Source organism: Salarias fasciatus, chromosome 14 (genome assembly GCF_902148845.1).
Source record: "Salarias fasciatus chromosome 14, fSalaFa1.1, whole genome shotgun sequence".
Taxonomy (NCBI): domain Eukaryota; kingdom Metazoa; phylum Chordata; class Actinopteri; order Blenniiformes; family Blenniidae; genus Salarias; species Salarias fasciatus.
The window spans coordinates 36,150,501-36,169,224 of record NC_043758.1 but is presented as its reverse complement, the minus strand read 5'-3'; the positions used below and the strand labels follow the sequence as shown (position 1 = coordinate 36,169,224).

Sequence of the window (18,724 nt, the reverse complement as noted above, 5' to 3'; positions counted from 1 at the left end):
CCGGGAGGGGGACACGGGCCGGGCTTTCTAAAAACGAGACGAGAGACGCTGAGGAACGTGTGGCGTCCAGACTGCCAGACCTCCCCGGGTCTGAGCGAACACTGATGAGGAAACCAGGAATGAAGCGTAATACTGTCAGCGTGGGCGTCCGCTCTCCCAGACGTCTCTGGATTCCTGTATGATTGGAGCTGCCGCTGTCACAACATTGGCTGTTGAATACCTGTCAATATTTTTTATTCTCACTGGGGGAGGGGGGCATTATGGGGAGTTATGAACAATATTTGTCCTTTTTCACACTGTAGCAGGAAGTGGGAAGGATAAAGAGAGGGTGGGTCTCATTCCTGACATTCACCTGATCCTGTGTGCAAACATCAGCCTGAGGTTTCCCTGGAAGCGGGGGGGGGGGGGGGGGGGGGGACGAGGGGGGGGGGGGGGGGGGGGGGGGGGGACGAGGGGGACGGCTTCACGGCGTGCGACTCGGTCTGATCCCAGCTGAGGACGGACTGAGCGAACAGATTGGTCAGCGTGACTCGACAGGAGCGCGCCGATAGTGCATTTCCACTCGCAGCCGCGAGTGTGTGGAGTTTGGTGCCGGACCCAGCGATACACGGCGTTGCATAGTCTCTCAAGGATTGTCAAAGGCGTTTCAATCACAGTAGACACATTAGACATCTCCGGGCGACGGGGCGCCGCTCGCCGCCCGCTCTAATGCTAGCACAGTAAACCCAGAGTGAGAGAAGAACATGGAAGACTCCTTTAAAGCTCAGGAAGAGCGCCAGTCCGTGAAGGCTGTGTGGGTGATTGTCGCGTGGCGCGGGGGTGAGGGGGTTCGCCGGGAGCCCGGGCGGTGGCCGGTCTTGCCAGAGGCGGGTCTTCACATTCCCGCCCAGAATCACAGTTTTCACAGAGCGCCCGTTCCGATGCGCGGAGCTCTCCGGCAGCTCCGGGGGCTCGGTTTGATTTTGGTTTTGTTCTTTTGTGGCGTCGCGGCAGACGACGGCCACACGTCCAGAGAGGGTTTGCGTAAAAAAAAAAGGAATACTGTTTTTAAAGCTTGTGGTAAAATCAATCATCCTTATTGATCGTGTGTTGCGGCGGGCCGGGGAGAAGGCCGGGCCACACGCCTCCCTCTCAGGTGCAGCGAGGCCCTCTCCTCTTGTTTTTCTGCCCGCTCTCATTTCTCATCTCCACCTGCCTTCCCCGCCGCCGTCGCTCCTCCGTGTTTGTTGACTGACTCATCATCCAGCGCGCCGTTGCGGGTTATTAACAGTTGTCATGGTTACCGCACCGAGAGGGTGGAAAAATGTGCGCTGGTTGCCGGGCGCCGGGGAGGTCAGGTGGCCGGACGCTCTCACCAGGCCTGGAGAGGACACTGAGGAGGAGAAGGAAGGAGACGTCAGCCAGAGAACGCCGGGTTCACAGAAAACTGTCAAGACCGGCCGGGCCGCAGCGCGCACAGGAGGGCCGGGACGAGATATGGATCTGCTACAACATAAGGAAGTAAATGTGTAAATATAACGAGAAATAAATACAGAAATAAATAAATAGTAATAAATAGTATTTAGTTTTTACTAGGGGTGTCCTCAGATAGTCGACGATTCGACGATTCGTTCGAAGGGGCCTGATTCGACGGCCAATCACGCAGTCGAAGCATCGAGAAAAGGATCATTCTATTACAGCTGTATGGGGGTGCTGAATGACTGATTCTACATAGAATTGCTTGTTTTTTTTCCAAATAAACATGATATAAAGCCTATTTGATATACATGTTAGCCTATCAAATATACTGTGGATAAATTTACTTGTACTTTTATTCAATATTCTATCTATTTAGTGTTTGTGAATGAACCACCGTGGTGAGTGGCACAATCCCATTTTGCGCAGAGCTCCGTCACAGAGCAGCATCTCGGTGGTGATTTGGCTGAGCTTTAAAATAACAGAACTTCAGACCAAGTCAAAGATGATCCAAAAAAAGTCAAATGCAAGTTGTGTCCTTTCATATCACTCCACAACAACATGGCTTTCCACCTTAAACGGGTAAGTAGCCAGATAATTGGGCTAATAAAAGACGGTTCTGTTACTCAATTCTCATTTTTAATGCTGACTTTTATTTCGTTTAATTGTAAATTTTTAGGTTATTATTATATTATTATTTTTATTTATCTAAAAGGCTAATTCTATTTAATTTAGTGTTTGTTTTTGTATGGATGCTGCGCTGCGAAAGGACTGACACAGCGCAATTAAGCCTATTTCCTTTAATTTGAGCAGATAATGTGAGAAGTTGTTTAGCCGAAAAATGTGAGCTTATCTGCAGAGATTATAGATATAAATAAATGACATGCTTTAGCCCGTTTGTTAGAAGTGGGTTTGGTTCTGGTCATTTGAACTATACTTCATTTGTTTGATGTTTAGAGTCACCGACACTTTGTTCCAGTCTGTGTTTCAGTGTGTAGGGAAAAAAAAAAAAAAAAGTGTTGTTTTACCTGCCTGCGCTGTTTTTTTTGTTTTGTTTTGTTTAATTTTTTTTTATTATTAGTGCAATCAGGGCCGACTGGAGGCATAGGCACCCCATGAACAAGATGATAGATTCGACTACCATTCGACTATGGAAATTCTTAGTCGGGGACACCTCTAGTTTTTACTGATGAACTGAGCTGTCAATCAAGTGTCAGTGGGCGGGGCTTTCTGTGCAGGGCCAGTCGTCAACACCCGATGGCAGGACCCCTGCTCGGTTTTTAGCTCTCGGTTAAACCGAAGCGATATCGGCCGCGCTGAGAGGAGCTGCGCTCCACGCAGTCCGACGTGCACTAATGTGACACTTGGAGCGGATCGGACCGGCGGGATGTCCCGGGCTGGACTCTGCAGCGACCTGCAGAAGACATTATCTCAGCTGGATGAGCAACGACACACCCAAAGCCCCGGCGCTGACAGGCAGACTGCAGGCTGTTACTGATGGAGGCTGATGGCAGGACTCGTCACTCTGGAGCCCAGAATTTGAAGCATATTTTACAAATGCAATATTGCTTTAGAGAATTTAAAAAAAATAATAATTTCAGTGTATTTATTTGTTTTACATGTTGAAAATTGTGAGGCATAAACTCATTTTGTGGGACAGTTCAAAAGTCTTTAAAAAAGGAGGTTAAATACACCCACAGTCCATGAAAACCACCTGAGAGCCGGACGTAAACCTGACAGGCAATGAGAGGACAGCGCTGGGGAAGGTTCTGAGCTGTAACAGCTTCTGCCGTGACGGCGTTCGTATCTAAACTTGTTGAATTAACGACATTTTCAGGCCGGCGGTGTGTGTGTGTGTGTTTGCTGACATTTCTCACTCTGCTTTATTTCAATGGCCAAATATGAAAGTGAGATGTGAGCCTGCTGGAGTCCTGGTGCTGTTCTGACTTCAGCAAATAATGGGGAGGTTCAGGCGCCACACCTGACCAAATACATTCCTGCTCCCTCTTCTTGTTTCCTCTGAGCCGCTCTCTGCGTTCAGGCTGTTTGTTTGGAGTTTATTTTCCTCCTGCCTCTTCAGGGGCGGAGGCAGCCGACCCCGGCCTGACCCCCCGGCCGGCAAACAGCCTCACCTGATAAAGTGACCCGCAGCGGAGAGCCGAGCCACCAGACGCCGGCCGCGAGTCCAGGTAACTCAGGTCTCACGGAGGGTTCTCAGCAAACACCCAGAGAGCGCACGGATCCAGGAGAGCCGCCGCGTTTAAATACAGGCCTGATGAGGCCAGACCTGCCAGCTACAAACACGCTGGCGAACTGCTCCAAGAAGGAAGCAATTACAATCCAAAATCCTTTATCTAAAACGGGTGAGGGCCTGAAATATTTCCATTAGTGCAACTCCTTCACCTGCCAGAGTGAAAACTGTGAATGAATAAACAGCTTAACATGTATCTCAATTATTTACGTTTGAAGAATTGAAAAATCATTTTTTTTAAAACTATTTGTGATGGTTGAGGGATTTTTCTTTTGAAATGATTGTAGAGCTTCTATTTAGTTTTAAGCTGTCTTAATTAGCTATGCTCAATGAAAATCTCATCATTTATCAATTAATGTATTAGTTTAATTGATTATTGCTTGCTTTACTTCAGGTTTGTTTGTCTGCAGCTGGATTCAGATCAGAGAATCTACATGGAGATTTCTTCTTTTCAAAGCTTTAATCTGAGTTTCGGCCGTAAGAAGAGCATTTTCACACGGCGGCGCTGTGACGTGAACGTTCTCCCGTTGGTCGGGACTGGAGGTGTGGGCGTGTCTGAGGAGACGGACGGGCTGTGCGCGGGCTCCCGTCTCTGCGGTCTGAACGCCGGGCCCAGCAGCCTGCAGGCCGCCCAGCTCACGGCCCAGCGTGGGAAATTCAGCGTGTGAAAGAACCGTGGACAACATTTCAGGCTAGAGCGATCACCGAGAGCAGGGAGAAGTCGGAAAGAGGAAGAGGCATAATTGCTTAAAAAAAAAACACACACACACACACACACGCACGCACGCACACACGCACGCACACACACACTCCAGCAGCCAGCTCCTCTCATCTCCAGCCTCGGTGTAGCATGGAGCAGAGAAGCAGGACTCAGAGCCGGAGAGCTTTGATTAACAAGACTCATTTCCTGGTGGCAGACGCGACGCTCAGCAAGGAGAGCAGGAAAGTGAAAAGAGCAAGGCACCGATGGGGAGGCGTGCAGGCTGAGGGGCCTTGTGATGGATTAGACAGCCGTTTGAGAGGAAATAGGGTGTGTGAGGAGTGCTGTGCCCGTCCGTCCATCTCTGGAGTCCAGTGAAAGCATCTAAACACTATCAGCAGCGTGAAGCAGAAAGCAAAGGGCCAGGATGCAGGACCAGGGCCGGCCGGAGGATCAGGCCGGCCGGAGGATCGGGTTCGTGCGCCGCTACAGTGATTCCGCCTATTGGAGGTGTTACTGAACTGATAAAATGGTATTTACCCAGGAGAGACCCCCGAGCTGCACCATCTTGCTTACAGGAGCATCCTAATGTGACAGGAATTAAACAAGTCAGCACACAATCATCACACGCACACACACACACACACACACACACACACACACACTCCTCCCTGCTATGCCGGGGTTCCTGCTGCTCCCACTGTGCCGCCACTGTCCACTGTGATGACAGTTGTGCTCTGATTTTCAGTGAGTGAGATGCTGAATGAGGATATTTACTGTAAAACTACGAGCCAGTGCGTCGGAGTGTGTGTGTGTGTGTGTCCGGCGTGGCCGACTCACCGACTTGGAGCCCAGCGAGCCGAGGCTGTTGCCATCTGTGACCACCATGGCCGGGGGGAAGCGGGAGGAGTGGGAGTACTGCGGCGGCTCCTGCTTGTGAGGATACACTGCAGAGGAGAAACAAGAGAGAGAGGCTGAGATCAAGCTGACGGGCGTCACAGAGGAGAAACAGAGTCAAGACGGACAGATGAGGAGGGTTTAGAAACAAACATCAGCGAGCTTTAGGAATCAGTGATCAGAAAAAAAGGCAGAGCAGAGAAATATTACTAGTGTTTCTTCTCAATAGAAGCTGTATTTGATGTGATTATAGCAAACAGCCTACAAAAGCCTGGAGGATGTTCAGGCCTGGAGAAGCTCTTGAGGAAACACGAGCTTTTCTCCAGAGGAGATCAATGGATTGATGAAGCCAATGAGACGGGGGAGTGGTGAACATGCACGTCTGCGTATTGATGTTTCCGCTCTACTCCTACTCTGACCCTTCTGTTTGCTGAGATTCCAAATTCTGCCACTGAAGGATACGTGTCTCGTCTACAACAACCAGATTTATATTTATGGATTTATTAAAGAATGATGAGACAAAAGACGTGGATTTACAGCATCGCATGAAGTACAATGTCTCTAATGATGTGATTCATTTGCAGGTGAGAAGGTGAGAACAACCTGGTCAGTGAGCTCCAGTGTGTGTGTGTGTGTGTGAGCTGGTACTGACTGTGAGAGTGAGAGACGGCGGCCATGAAGGGCTGCTGGCTCATGTGGCTGGGAGACTGCTGCATCAGGCCCTGCTGGTGGGGGCTGTGCAGCTGCTGGGAGAACGGCACCGGCTGCAGCGCCGCCAGGCTTCCCGCCACGCTGTTGATCACCGGCACCGTCTGGGACTGGGACGAGCTCAGGCCTGCTGAGGCAGGACGAGACGTCAGGTCAGGAGGCAGCGGGGGGAAGCAGGGATACGGCGCGAGGCTGCACTGACTCTGCGCGATGGCCATGACTCCAGACAGCGGCATGATGAGGTTCTGCGCCTGCTGGTGGCCGTGGTGGGAGCTGTGGAGGCTGGTCAGAGTGCTGACCGGAGGAAGTCCTCCGCCCGATCCGGACATCTGTGAGGAGAGGGAGGAGAACAGGATCAGAGCAGGACTCATATCAGAGAATAAAACCTGACGGCCCTGCACTCTGCACCGCCCCGCCTCGCCTCGCCTCGTTTCAACACGCCGCTTCACACGGCAGAAGTGTGGCAATGAGGAAGTTCACTGGACATTTTTAAATGTGAACAAACAAAACTGAATCAAGCCGAAAGTTTGAAAAATAGGCTGAAAATATCATAGATCAAGAGAAGGCCAGAGCTCCAAACACAGGTCCGCTGGTCACTGATCAAATATTGGACTAGGGCTGAGGGGAAAGCAAGAGCAGGAAAAAAATCAGACGTGATCAAATGTTGGCGTCATTTCTTTGGCAGAGCAAGCGGCGCTGCACCTCCAGCTTCGTCTTTTGAGACATTTAATCAATAAGAACTGAATGTTTCTTTGTCAGGTTTATTGGCCGAGCGGCGAGCGCGTCTGATGCGCTCCGCTGGAAGCTGCCTGCCGGCCCGGCTCCGCCCTCCAAACACAATGCGCTAATTGTTGGCGGAGCGTCCGTGAGAGAGGAGGAGACCCGGGGGCCGAACGCCGGCCGGCTCTTATCTAATCTGAGGCCACCGGGGCCCAGGTGCGCTCACTCACCATCTTGTCAGATGCCAGCAGGCCGTGGCCGTGGTCCAGACCTCCAGGAGACACCTGCTGGAGCACCGACTGGCCGCTGGCCATGGCGCTGCTGCCGTGGTGGCTGATGGCGGAGGAGGCGCCCGCCTCGCCTTGGCTGTAACGCACTGAAAGAGAGAAGCAGAGAGGTCAGTTCACCTCCATCTGGCCGGCGGCCACCGCCGCGGGAATGAATATAGGGCAGGGAGATAGCGGCGGAGGCCTCGCCGCGTGTGAAGCGGCGGCGCCGCCGCCGCCGGCGTCGCTCCGGGCGGCCGCGCTCCGCCGCTCTGTGCCTCAGACAGGGGAGGAAAGAGCAAACAAACACACTGACCCGTCCAGCGCCGCTATCTGCTGCGGCGCAGCCAAGGCCGTTCACTGAGTACACGCACTCACAGCATCAGCCGCTGCCATCGGCACACACACGCTGCCGGCGCTGCCTCTGATTACGTCAGCGCGAAGCCTCACGGGAGGCGGAGCCAGCGCTCAGGCAAGGTCCAACAAAGGCCGACTGTAAAACAATCACGGAGAGCACTTCCTTCACGCACACAAACACAACAACCCCGCGACCCGACTTCACTGGAAGAGAGCAAAGCTGTGGAGTCGCTGCTCTTCATAGTAACCACGTAACCCCGCGCAGAAAAAGGCAAACTTCACTCCTGCACTGTAAAATTTAAAACGTGAAATGTGGTTTCTGTTTTTCAGCTGCTCACTTGCAGGGGAGCTGAGTTTTTAACTGTGGATGCGACGGACCCGGAGCAGATGAAAGTTAAGGGCCTTGCTTTATGTTGCATCAAGCGGGGAATTCGAACCAGCAACCTCCTGCTCTCAAGTTTATTTCAGTGATGTATTGTACTAGATATGGTTTATTCAGGGTGTATTGTATTTTATATCACACATCTGTTTTTCTGACTTCTATTTTGAACTCTTACTGCTGTGATTTCGTTCCCTATTTTCTCTTTTTCTTATTCTTACTCTCTTATGTTTGGTCTTCATTCTCCATTTTCTCTTCTGGATGACACACTGTAGAGGGAAAACGAGGCGACATTTCGAATTTACAATAAATCTCACTCACTTGGAGAAGCCACTGATCAAATCTCTTGAAAAGCAAGCACGTGCTCTTAAGGTTTGCCTGATTATTCCGATGTAAACAAACTCGCTGAGGCACCTTTAATACCAAATCGTACATACCTACTAGTGTAAGATGAAAGTAGAGCAGGTTTGTGTTCATACGGTGATGATCGAGTGTGAAAATGAAGTAACTGCATCATGTAATCCATGTTTAGACTCCTGGTTGTCTTTTATTCTCGGCTCACAGGAATTCTCCCCCCTCCACCCCGACTCCCAGCGAGCGACAATCAAAAGCCTGTTTGCTGATGCAGGCCCCCTCTGATACCAACAGAGTAAACATTACACAATTACAAGCAATGTCAAACACATTCTTATCCTGTGGTCTCAGCCTCACACACACTCAGAGAGCCTGCCAGAGACAGTGAGGAGACGCACGCCGCTCGCCATCAGATCGCCCGTCTTCGGCCAGCCGTCCGTCCCTGACCCGGCCGCCAGCGCTCTGACATGGCGGGGAGGGAGGGAGGGGGGGGTGCTGGGTAATCAATGCACATATAGCTGCTCTGAGAAATAAAGGAGGATTGGAACAGGTGATGACTAAGAAGGGCGCTGAGTTCTTCCTGTTTCTTCAACCTTGCATTTAAAGCAAAATAAATAAAATATTAGGCTGAAAAGAAAAAAACTTTCTTCAATGTTAGCTTGTAATTTGACCCCAGCATCACCACCATCTGTCGGCTCTTCCCTGAGCTGATGACTTTTCTTCATCAGTATTTGTTTATAGAGATGATGGCTCTCCAGTTCCTCTGCCAAACAGCAACAGAGACAAGTCTGTCACGTCTTTCTTTCTTACTTTTAATGATCATAAACAACGGAGACAAGCCGAGCGTCAGAACAGCAGGTAAGAAACACTAAATTCCCCCTGGAAATATCTAAATCAACTGTTAACATGTATCACGAATCCTTTTCTTCAGTTATCATCAGCAAGAAAACAAACACCGATTTCCCGCCAGCATGTACCTGACGACGTGGAGCGGCTCATTCAATCTGAATGCGGCCTCATATTTCATCCCGTGAAGTACCGGTCCTCCATTTTGTCCGGCCAGCGGGCTTCATATTGTCTGCTGCGCCACACTATCAACCCCACAACACCCCGCCATGCCTTGTAAACACCGCCGCAGAACAATAAAGCACTCCATTGGACTCATGACCCCCATTGCCACACAATGGAGGAGGACTCATAAAAAGTCAGTTATCTCGGAGCTGGGCAACCTCTTTAAGTGTCACGGGGAGAAAAGGATGCTATTCAGGCCGGTTCTGTGTCTCTGGATGCAGCAGTAATTCTACCAGCGGGGAACCTGCAGCCGAGCAAGGCAGCGTCGCGCTATCTGGAGTCGAGCTCCCTCCTGCAGGCTGATTCTCATCGCGCTCAGAGGAGCTTCACGTCCGGCTTCTGAAGAGTTTGAAACATCTGTGTACAGCGTGAGGAGCGAGAGAAGCACCAGAGGTCTGTCTGAGGAGCGGAGGGGGGGCGAGAACTGGAGGGGGGGCGTGGCAGCGAGGCTCTTCAGCAGGTTTAAGAGGCTGCAGCTCCCTGTGTGAGCCATGTAAAATCAAAGCCGGCCTCCCAACCCCAGGCACTGCTCTTTGTCCGGCCGCTGCATATGACAGACCTCCTGGGTCTCCGCAGGACGTAGCCACTGTCCCCTTTGTGGCTCCCTGGAAGAGACCGAGAGACGCAGAGCGGCAAAGCGCAGAGCTCGGCCGTCCTCCGGCGCTTTATCCCGAGGCGACGGGAAGCGGCGCGGCCCACGGACGAGCCGCCGGACGCGGCGGGGAAGTCCCGAGCGAGCCGCTTCAGTAACGAGCAGAACGACGGCGCCGAGCTCGGCCGAAACGCAACAATGTCCGCCTGAACCGCGACCGCGGGCCGCCGACGCCGCGCAGCCTCGGACATGCCGCCAGCAACGGACAGTCCTGCTTTCAAAATCAGATTCATGATAAAAAAATAAAATACAAACACGTGAGTCCGATTCACAAAAACACTCGCTCTGGCACTAGTGTGTCATGTTGAGAAATGACTGATATGCAGCAACTACACACATGAAATGTTTATATTATAGGACCATAAAAACACAGCAGCTTATCAGGATCACACACACACACACACACACACACACACACACACACACACACACACACACACACACACAAACACAAACACACACACACTGTTTCTGCAGTCAAGAGTGTTAAAGTTTCATGATCAAATAGAAAATCAAACAGCGCAAATCATGTTTACAGCAGAGAATAATCAACTACCAGCATTTATTCAGGGCAGGTTTAAACCAAGAGAAGGAAAAATAATTTAGGGGATTGTTTTATTTTGAAAACATGAAATTAAGAACTACAAGGAAAAGCTTCTTTGTTTCTGTTTTGTGGGGTGAAACGATGGAATCGTCTGAATGATGACCTGAAACTGTCAAAATATTGAGCAGTTTAAAAGAGCTATAAAGAAATTATATTTAAAAGACACAACTACACAAACACATAAATATCAATGAAAGCTTGTGTTTCTTTTCCTTATTTATTTGTTTAGCCATGTATTTACTTTGTTACTTATTCATTTTCTTTACTTAATATAATTCCATTATAATTGTTTCATTACATTATTGCTTGTTTCTGTTCTGCTGTGATTGTTACTGCTAATTATTAAAATTATTTGTAAGCAGGTATTTTAAGTTGATTACTCAGGTAACGTGACGGGGAGGGACGAGATAAGTTTCCACTTCCTCACAATCATTTTTTTTAACATGGAAAAACGACAGACTAATTTTGATCCTCTCACTGTTGTAGTTGTTTGGTTGTTCTATGTTTTTTGTGCCTTTATTGAGTCTTCAGCTTATAGTCCGGTACGATGTTTAAATGCTGTTCGTGTTAAAAATAAATAAATAAATCAAGATAAATAGGACTGCTGCTGATGTGTCAGTGTGTAAAAAGATCGGACTCTTTGCAGTTTTAAATTATTAAGACGAATTCATCTGTAATGACAATGACTGCAGAGATAAGTTTTAAAATCCAGAAATAAGCTTGAACAATAGATGCCTGAAATAAGGTTTAAAAGAAAAAAAAAAACAAAGAGGATTTTCTTTTTTTTCTGAAGTGCTGAAGTAAGAACACTTCAGCTGTTTTCTGCACCTTAAAAAAACGGGGTAAACATCAATTTAAAGCTAAATGTGAGCATTTCAGTCCTACTTCGATCAGATATTTTGGTATCATAAACTTTTGTATTTCAACGGACCGCAAAATGAACAGAACAGCAAGTATTCTGTTGTTTCTTTTTATTGTTACCTTTAAATCAAGGGAACCTAATTAATCCAAATATGTTTTATGAACACATATATTATTGTGATGAGGGCTGCAAAGATGCTCCGATGTCTTAAGAGGAAAGGCCAAATTCTTTCTGTAATTCACCCTCATGTCACTGAAGCCTTTTAAATAGATTAACTCTTTAATCGAGCAACAGTTGATTTTTTGAAGCCGACAGAATAAGATCATTTTCTGTATTTAAGTAAAGTACTGAATTAACGCCAACTGATGTGTTTTCAAACTTTTATTTAATCTTTCAAAAGGGAAATAATAGAATTTTGCTTCATCTTCATTCTAACCAAAACTATATGAGAAGACTTCACTGTGTGGGGATGAAAAAATGTCAAAATCTAAAATTCCTAAAGCTAAAAAAGACATGAAATGTGATGGAGAACTATTATGAAACACTATAAAGTTAAAAGGCCACATTTGACTGACAGCAGCAAATATTTGTATAAATCTGAAATACAACTTTACAAAATGTATGAGCTGGAATGTGATCCAACACCAGACAGAGAGGATCTGAAGAGCTGAGTGGATGAATGGTCTGTAAACACTGAGCAGGAAAACACAGGTACCTGCTGACTAAATATGCAATCACCCTTTGAGATCAGTTTCATTTCCTCCAGAAAAAAAAGAGAAAGGTCACCACCAAAGCTACACGTCACACTGTTTGACTGTCTATCCAGTTGTGACCGAGCGATCAACCAACCAGAGCAGAATCAATAAAAACTCCCCGAGTCAGAGGAGTTCCTTCAGAATGACCCAGCAGTGACCTCCCTCCTGTGACTGAAGGTGTGGCGGCGGCTTGAGGAGGAGGAGGCGGGGGCTCCCGGCTTTCTCTATAGGCTGGGAAGGGGTCATCAGTCCTGTCTGGCCAGAAAAGAGCCAATACCCCAGCGGACAGCTCCTGCTGCTCCCAGTCTGCGCCCAGCCTCAGCAACTATACTGATGCTCATAAAGGTGACGGGGGGGGGGGGGGGGGCTTTAAACCCAGTCCTCCTTCAGGCCCAGCGGAGATAAATGAACCGAGGTTACAGTGACTGCAGTCTTCTAATACACCACACACAATGGGACCTCCTGCTGCAGCAGAGTATAGAGCGGAGCAGCCAGAGGAGCGCCGTATCAAAGGCCAGGGAGATGTAGTAGCAAAGGATTTTAATTGTCCATTAAGCATGCATAATACAGGCCGTGCCCTAGCAACGCAATGAGACGCCCCGCGGCTGTATTATTGTCAGGTCAGCGGCTGACACTGAAAAACAGCTGATGCCGTCGGCAGGATGCCAGCAGGACACTTGTAAGCAGCCAGATGAGGGTTTTTTTTTTTTTCCCCCCCCTCTGCTTTTCCACCGTCCCCTCCGCCAGCAGCAGCCTCACCTCAGCACAGCGCCTGCTCACGTGGTCCCAGCAGCAACAGCAGCAACGACAACAACAACAACAGCAACAACAACAGACAGAGCACGCAGGCGCTCCACCGGTGGTGCCAGTGGTAAGAGAGCGAGCCAAGGCAAACAGTTTTCTTCCTCTTCAAAGCCGTCGCCGAGCGGCAGCGAGCGAGGCTGGACTCGGCGTTTTCTGAGCTGGGTGAGTGATGGCACGGAGGCGAGAGCTCCGCCAGGCCGTCCGGCCGGCTCCTGATGCCGTACACACCTGGCGGACTGAGTCAATACTAATTAGTCTGAATGCAAACACGAGGCCCGGGTGAAATGGTGGGAGCGGTAACGCTCGGCGACTCTCCGTTAGCAACCCGTGCGGCGGGAGGAAATGTGGAAATGACAGCGCGCCACGCCGCGCCGCGGCGCTGTCTTACCCCCGCCCTGACCCTGGCCTGACCCTGGCCCGTCATGGGACCGCTGGCCTTTGTGTGGCGGCTCTCCATGCTGACTTTGGAGTGGAGATTGCAGGTACAATGCGGATTGTTCTCAGTGTGTTTTCAGAGATCAGAATAACAATGGCATTTGCTCAGCTCACTCACTCACGCTCATTGATCACTTGCCCTCGCCCTGATCACATCAGATGTGCCTCTAGTCTTTACAAACCCAAGAAAATCAAATCACACACTTTGTTAAATATCGTTTATGATTTAGGAGCTGCTTCCTGAATATCCCTGCTTCTGTCCTGGAAAGGTTTTGTTTTTCATTCTTTTATAAAGCTTTAATATGTGGGAGGTCTACATGAGCTATTTCTATTATGCTGTTTCTTTCATATACATTAGCTTCCAAACTACCACCAAAATATAGACGTTTTAGCAATATGATCGTTAAAAGAAAATGAGAATATCAAAATGAAAACTGTCCGTCATGTGTGAGAAATCAGAATTTGAGGCAGTGCTGCTGTCCTGGATCAGATTAGTGAGAGTCTTCCTGATGAAGCGGACGGGGAGTGTGTTCACACACACACACACACACCCACATCTTTACAAGAGTGAACACAAGGTTTAAAGATTTAACTTAAAACTCACTTCAAACTGTGAAAAACTTCCACATATTTCAAACTGAAGCAACATAAACAGAACTATTTTTAATTTATTTGTTTGTTCAGAATTTTAAATTCTAATAAATAAAATCAAAACACAGGCTAACATTAAATATTGGAACACTTTAAGACACCGGATGTTTTTCCTGATCTTGAACATGAAGCTGTAATTAGTTATAAAACTGTTGTAAACTTCTGAGTGTATTTCTGATGAATCTGTATTGGGAGACGTGACAGTGAGTGTTGCTGCAGCGCTGACCAGACCAGGACGCCCGAACTGCACGGTGGGAGGAAGCGTGCAGCACCTCAAGCTTCACGATCAATAACCACAGCTACCCAGGACACGCAGCGGTCAGAGGGTTCAGCGAGCAGCGGTTTGTGGCGTCTCGTCTCGTGCTGCAGCGGCTTTTGTTGAAATAAACTGACTGTGACTGAAGCGTTTGAGTCGATGTGGCGTGGCGACTTACTGGGAGGCGAGACGCTGTTCTGCTGGTCGTGCGGCGAGTCGTGCGACAGCATGGCGTTCATCCCCTGGCCCGGGGTGCTGATGGCGTCCATGGCCAGCTTCTGCCGGAAGGCCTCCTCTTTGCGCCGGTTGGCGAACCAGTTGTACACTCGCACCTCGGTGACCAGGTTGGAGCCCAGGCCCTGAGCCTTGGAGGGGGAGACGCCCCTCTGGAGGCACTCGGCCCTGGAGGAAACAGCACAGGTTGACACCGATCAGCTGGCGCTTCTGGAGCTGCTCAGGTGCCAGAGGGGCAGAGGAGGATCGACTTATTTGGTTTTAGGTTTAAAGAGAGATTCCTGGTTGCCAGCGTGGTGTGATCTGTGTGGCATGCAGAAAAAGCGCCTCTCCCTCCTCTACCTGTTGCACTCCTCCACCAGAGCCTCCCTCTCCTCCTTGCTGGGGTTCTTCTGCCGGTCGTAGGCCTGGTACAGGATCTGCTGGGACGCCGGCCCCCACTTGAAACGGTTGCGTCTCATCTTCTTGTAGGTGGGCTCGGTGCCCAGCTCCTCGCTGGGCTGGCCCATCTGGCCCGACTGGTTGTACTCTGGGAAGAAAAAGGTCGGGTCCTGGTTGACCTTGTCTGCCATGGTGTCTCCTGGACCTTGCGCTATCTCGTTGAACTCTGAACAGAAACAGAAAGAGTGATTAACAAGAAAATCTTTCAAAAAAAATGATCAAAATGTTTGATTCATTAGCAGGATCTATCAGAGGCCTGCAGTTATGGCTCATCTGGCTTTATTAACTCAACCGGGCTGAAGTGAACTTTCACACTGCTACCAGCTACATGCTACAGGTCGGGGCCGAGCTGTGAGAAACACAAATATTAACTTACGTCGCAGAATCTCCCGCTGCTTCCTGACATACCAGGTGTAGAGCGCCGCTCGCTTCTGTGTTTTCATGGGCGTGCCCTTGTTGAGGTGCTGGGAGAGGTGAGACTGGTTCAGCCCCGTGATGTCCACCACCTCCCTTTGGGGGATGTTGTGTTGCTGCATGTAACCTTTGATCATGCGGGCAGCACGCCACGGATCCTCTCTGGGAGCAGAAAACACGGCTCATTTCAACACTCCGCTCCCTGCAGGAATGCGGCTCCGGGAAAAATCCTCTTCAGTTCAGAGGTTTACTGCTGAAACCTAACGTTTCAGGCAGTGTCAACTCATTAAAACAACGGAAAAATGGAAATTAACGCTTTGTACAAAACGCTGAACAATACTAGAACAACAAAAACATGAACAACGATCTGTAAATCCTCAATTAAAAGTTTCCGTTTTGAGCTGTTGGTTCCCGTTTTGCATGGCCTCGACTTTAAAGGGTCTAAAATGATAACAGGTCCGCTGACAGACAGACCGTTCATCAATGCAGCTGATTCAATAGGCTGTAAATATTTCCAAAGGTTAGTTCAAGTGGATTCGAGGCTGTTCAGCCACTCTGGCATAGTGTTAGTCATCTAAACTCTTTGTTTCAGCCTCAAATGAGCTGGTTCACAACAATGCAAAACTAGCGAAAAATGCAAAATAGACTAAAAATAAACCAATCAAAAACACTGCTGGCACAACAGTCTTTTGAAAATTATAAAAAAAATGCTTAATCAGTTCAAATAAGCTTTAAATTTTACAACAGAACATTATAATGTATTTTTTTAATAATCTAATTAAATAAAAACAATTGCAAAAAAAAATCGGATCAAATATTTGGTCTCTGAAGTAAGTGGATAAAATAATCCCAACGAAAAGGACATAAAATAATGTTTTCCAATGCACCCAAGTCTAAGGGTTTAGTCATTATAGGCTTTTTTTTTTTTTTTTACTCTGGAGGTTTTTGCAGAAACGCGATCAGAAATAGTTAAAGGTAAAGCGAGCCTTACCCTGCAATCACAGACCGGCAGACACACGGACATCAGCAATTATAGCAAATCTACACACGTCTGTTTGTTTTGGAGAATGTGGAGGCCTACATCTAAGTCTGCGGGTTAAGTGGGAGATGTTAGTTTATAACTTTTGACAATGAATAACCAGATCTCCATTCACTCCGATCACACGCCACTGTGTATCTTTCAGTTGATGATTTATAGAATAAAATTAATAATAACTTCAGTGCACGTGGGTTGGTTTTGATATCCTCCGGGACGATCGACGAGCCTCAAATAATACTATAATGCTCAATAATACTAAAATATTTTATTTACAACGAGGAATACTTTCTGAGGAGTTAATACGAAATAAAGATGTTTCTTCAAGAATTAATTTTAATTATAAAATCCCCAAAATTCTATTATTATTATTAATAATAATAATAATAATAATAATAATAATAATAATAATAATAATAATAATAATAATAATAATAATGAGGTTTTGGTTAAAGGTTAAAGGTTTCGGCAGAAGTCGCGTGGTGACTTTCTCCTCACGCACCCTGCGCGTCGCCGGCGTTTTATCGCGGAGAGGAAAGTTAATAATAAATAGATCTAAGTTCAGCTGATATTTTGGAAAGGTAAAGAAATAATAATCCGTGTAGATAATTAGTAACCAGAACAGTGAAAACAGAGCCGTGGCGGGTTATTTTAAAACCACAAACAGAGAAAAGACGCGTGTTTTACGCATTTACGGCGCAATTCTGGACTTTCCCAAAAACCTCAAATCTGAAAAAAAATAAAATTAAAAACCCAGAAGCAAATTGCAAAAAATAAAATAATAAGAAGCCGTGGAGGGTATGTTTTTTTTTTTTTTTTAGCGTTGTGTGAGAGTTGTTTGACTGGGTGTAAATGTGAGGAAACTCACGCCAGCATGCGCTCGATCTCCGCCCGCTGCTCCGCGGCCTCCTCCGTGTTCAGGGACTGCAGCTCCTTCAGGATCGGCGGCGTGTCGTAGTCGTCGCCGTCGTCGGAGCCCTCGTCCCCGGACAGCTTGGACTTGCCGTGGCCGTTGGTGAGCGTGTGGTAGACGGGCTTGGCGCTCGCGCCCGCGCCCCCTGCGCTCGTGCCGGGCCCGCTCATGTTGGCGCCGTGCGCCTGGTCGGGGGACAGCGGCAGGCTCTCCAGCTTCACTCCGAAGGCCGGCGGGTTGGGGTCCAGGTCGTCCAGGGCCTGGATCAGGACGGCTTTGGTGACTCCTGAGTCCAGCAGCGCGCTGAGCAGCTCCTGCTGCAGGGATGTCAGCTTGGAAACCATTTTACAGAACATCAAAAACACAACATAGAGGCCTGCCGGGTGCCGCTTGGAGCACGGGGGGGGAGAAGAGGACGAGGAGGAGTAAAAAGTCGGAGAAGAGTGAGATGAGAAGTTCGTGGTGTCCTCCTGAGAGGTGCTCAGCTGAGTGCAGAGCTGCTGACACCTGCTCCGAGAAGCCGCTGCGCTCACTTCCCTGTTGGAGGGAGGATACAGCTACTTTGCCATGATGCTTTCTGCGCGCGGGGCATATAAAACATGGTAATGAGTGGGCCGGCTGATGGGGGCCTTATGTAAATCCAGCAACAGGGCCCTGCTCCGGGCCCAGGGAGACGTGTTTACACTGCTGCACTGCCGCTTTTATTGGCTCCTCTTATCAGCAAAACTTTGCCGGACTTTGGACCCTGTTGTATATGCCATAAAGAGTTTTAAGAAAGGCGAGCTGCGCATATTCACATCGCTGGATCAGTGGTTTTATTCCATAAAGGCGCTGGAACAAGGCCAGAGCTGGGCCTCGATCACCCGGGGAGCTGGAAAAAACATTGCAAATAAATAAAGTTTTTTTTTAAACTTTGGATGGCTGATTTCCAGCTGCTGTTAATGTCCATTCACCAATAATAATATTGTGATGTGGTTGGGATTGTCACATTACTTCAGACATAAAAACTGTGCTTTTTCATGTTTTACTGGGAAATAAGTTGTATCAGAGTCCAGTACATCACGTTTTATTACATCAGCCTGTTAGACCAGCCCTTCACCAAATGATAAAATAAGAATGATGCGTTTAAGATGCTAAAATCTGCATTGGCATGCTCTGACAAAGCCAGGATCAATTCATCTCATTTTTTTTTTTTTTTTTTTTTTTTGGTGCAACACAGTGCTGCAGATCACCAGTTGCATGAAAAAATATAGGCATCCATTGGACATCAACAAAAACAAGTATAAAACTTTATTGGAAATAAAGCCTGCAATTTGACAACAATCTTGTAATGTTGACTTTACCTAAAAAGTGGTGATTATCTGAGCTTAGCTCTTTGAATTAGATCCCGCCTGCAGGAGGTTTTCCTTCTGTACTTTTCAATATGAAACACTAAAGATATACATTTCAAAATAATTTCAAATGAAATCAATGTGAAGCCTGATAAATCTAATTTTCCACCAGTTTGCT

The 18,724-nt window shown here is 48.0% G+C and overlaps 1 protein-coding gene across 5 annotated transcripts; it reads right to left on the bottom strand.

Moving 5' to 3' along the window:
- Positions 1-465: 465 nt before the first annotated feature.
- On the bottom strand, positions 466-17,571 carry hnf1ba (HNF1 homeobox Ba). Of its 5 annotated transcripts, none has more exons than XM_030108742.1 (10): positions 17,171-17,571; positions 15,229-15,428; positions 14,754-15,018; positions 14,356-14,579; positions 6,962-7,107; positions 6,214-6,340; positions 5,956-6,141; positions 5,247-5,353; positions 4,947-4,991; positions 466-1,372 (listed from the first exon to the last, which is right to left on the bottom strand). In XM_030108742.1, the coding sequence occupies exons 1-10, from the start codon at positions 17,569-17,571 to the stop codon at positions 1,352-1,354; spliced, it is 1,722 nt and encodes a 573-aa protein (XP_029964602.1). In that variant the 3' UTR covers positions 466-1,351. The 5 variants fall into 5 exon arrangements, with proteins under 5 accessions (XP_029964602.1, XP_029964603.1, XP_029964600.1 ...); XM_030108743.1 differs by having other exon boundaries at positions 5,956-6,138; XM_030108740.1 differs by having other exon boundaries at positions 5,956-6,340; positions 14,344-14,579.
- Between the last annotated feature and the right edge of the window lie 1,153 nt (positions 17,572-18,724).

Bases quoted from the DNA above. Each gene is read 5' to 3' on its own strand.
- hnf1ba (XM_030108740.1), bottom strand. From the start codon at position 17,571: ATGTTCTGTAAAATGGTTTCCAAGCTGACATCCCTGCAGCAGGAGCTG. The intron at 5,354-5,955 runs GTCAGTACCAGC...TCTCCTCTGCAG, and splicing joins CGCCGTCTCTCACTCTCACA to TGTATCCTCACAAGCAGGAG. The intron at 1,373-4,946 runs GTAAATACCATT...TCTCCTCCTCAG, and splicing joins AGCTCGGGGGTCTCTCCTGG to TGTCCTCTCCAGGCCTGGTG.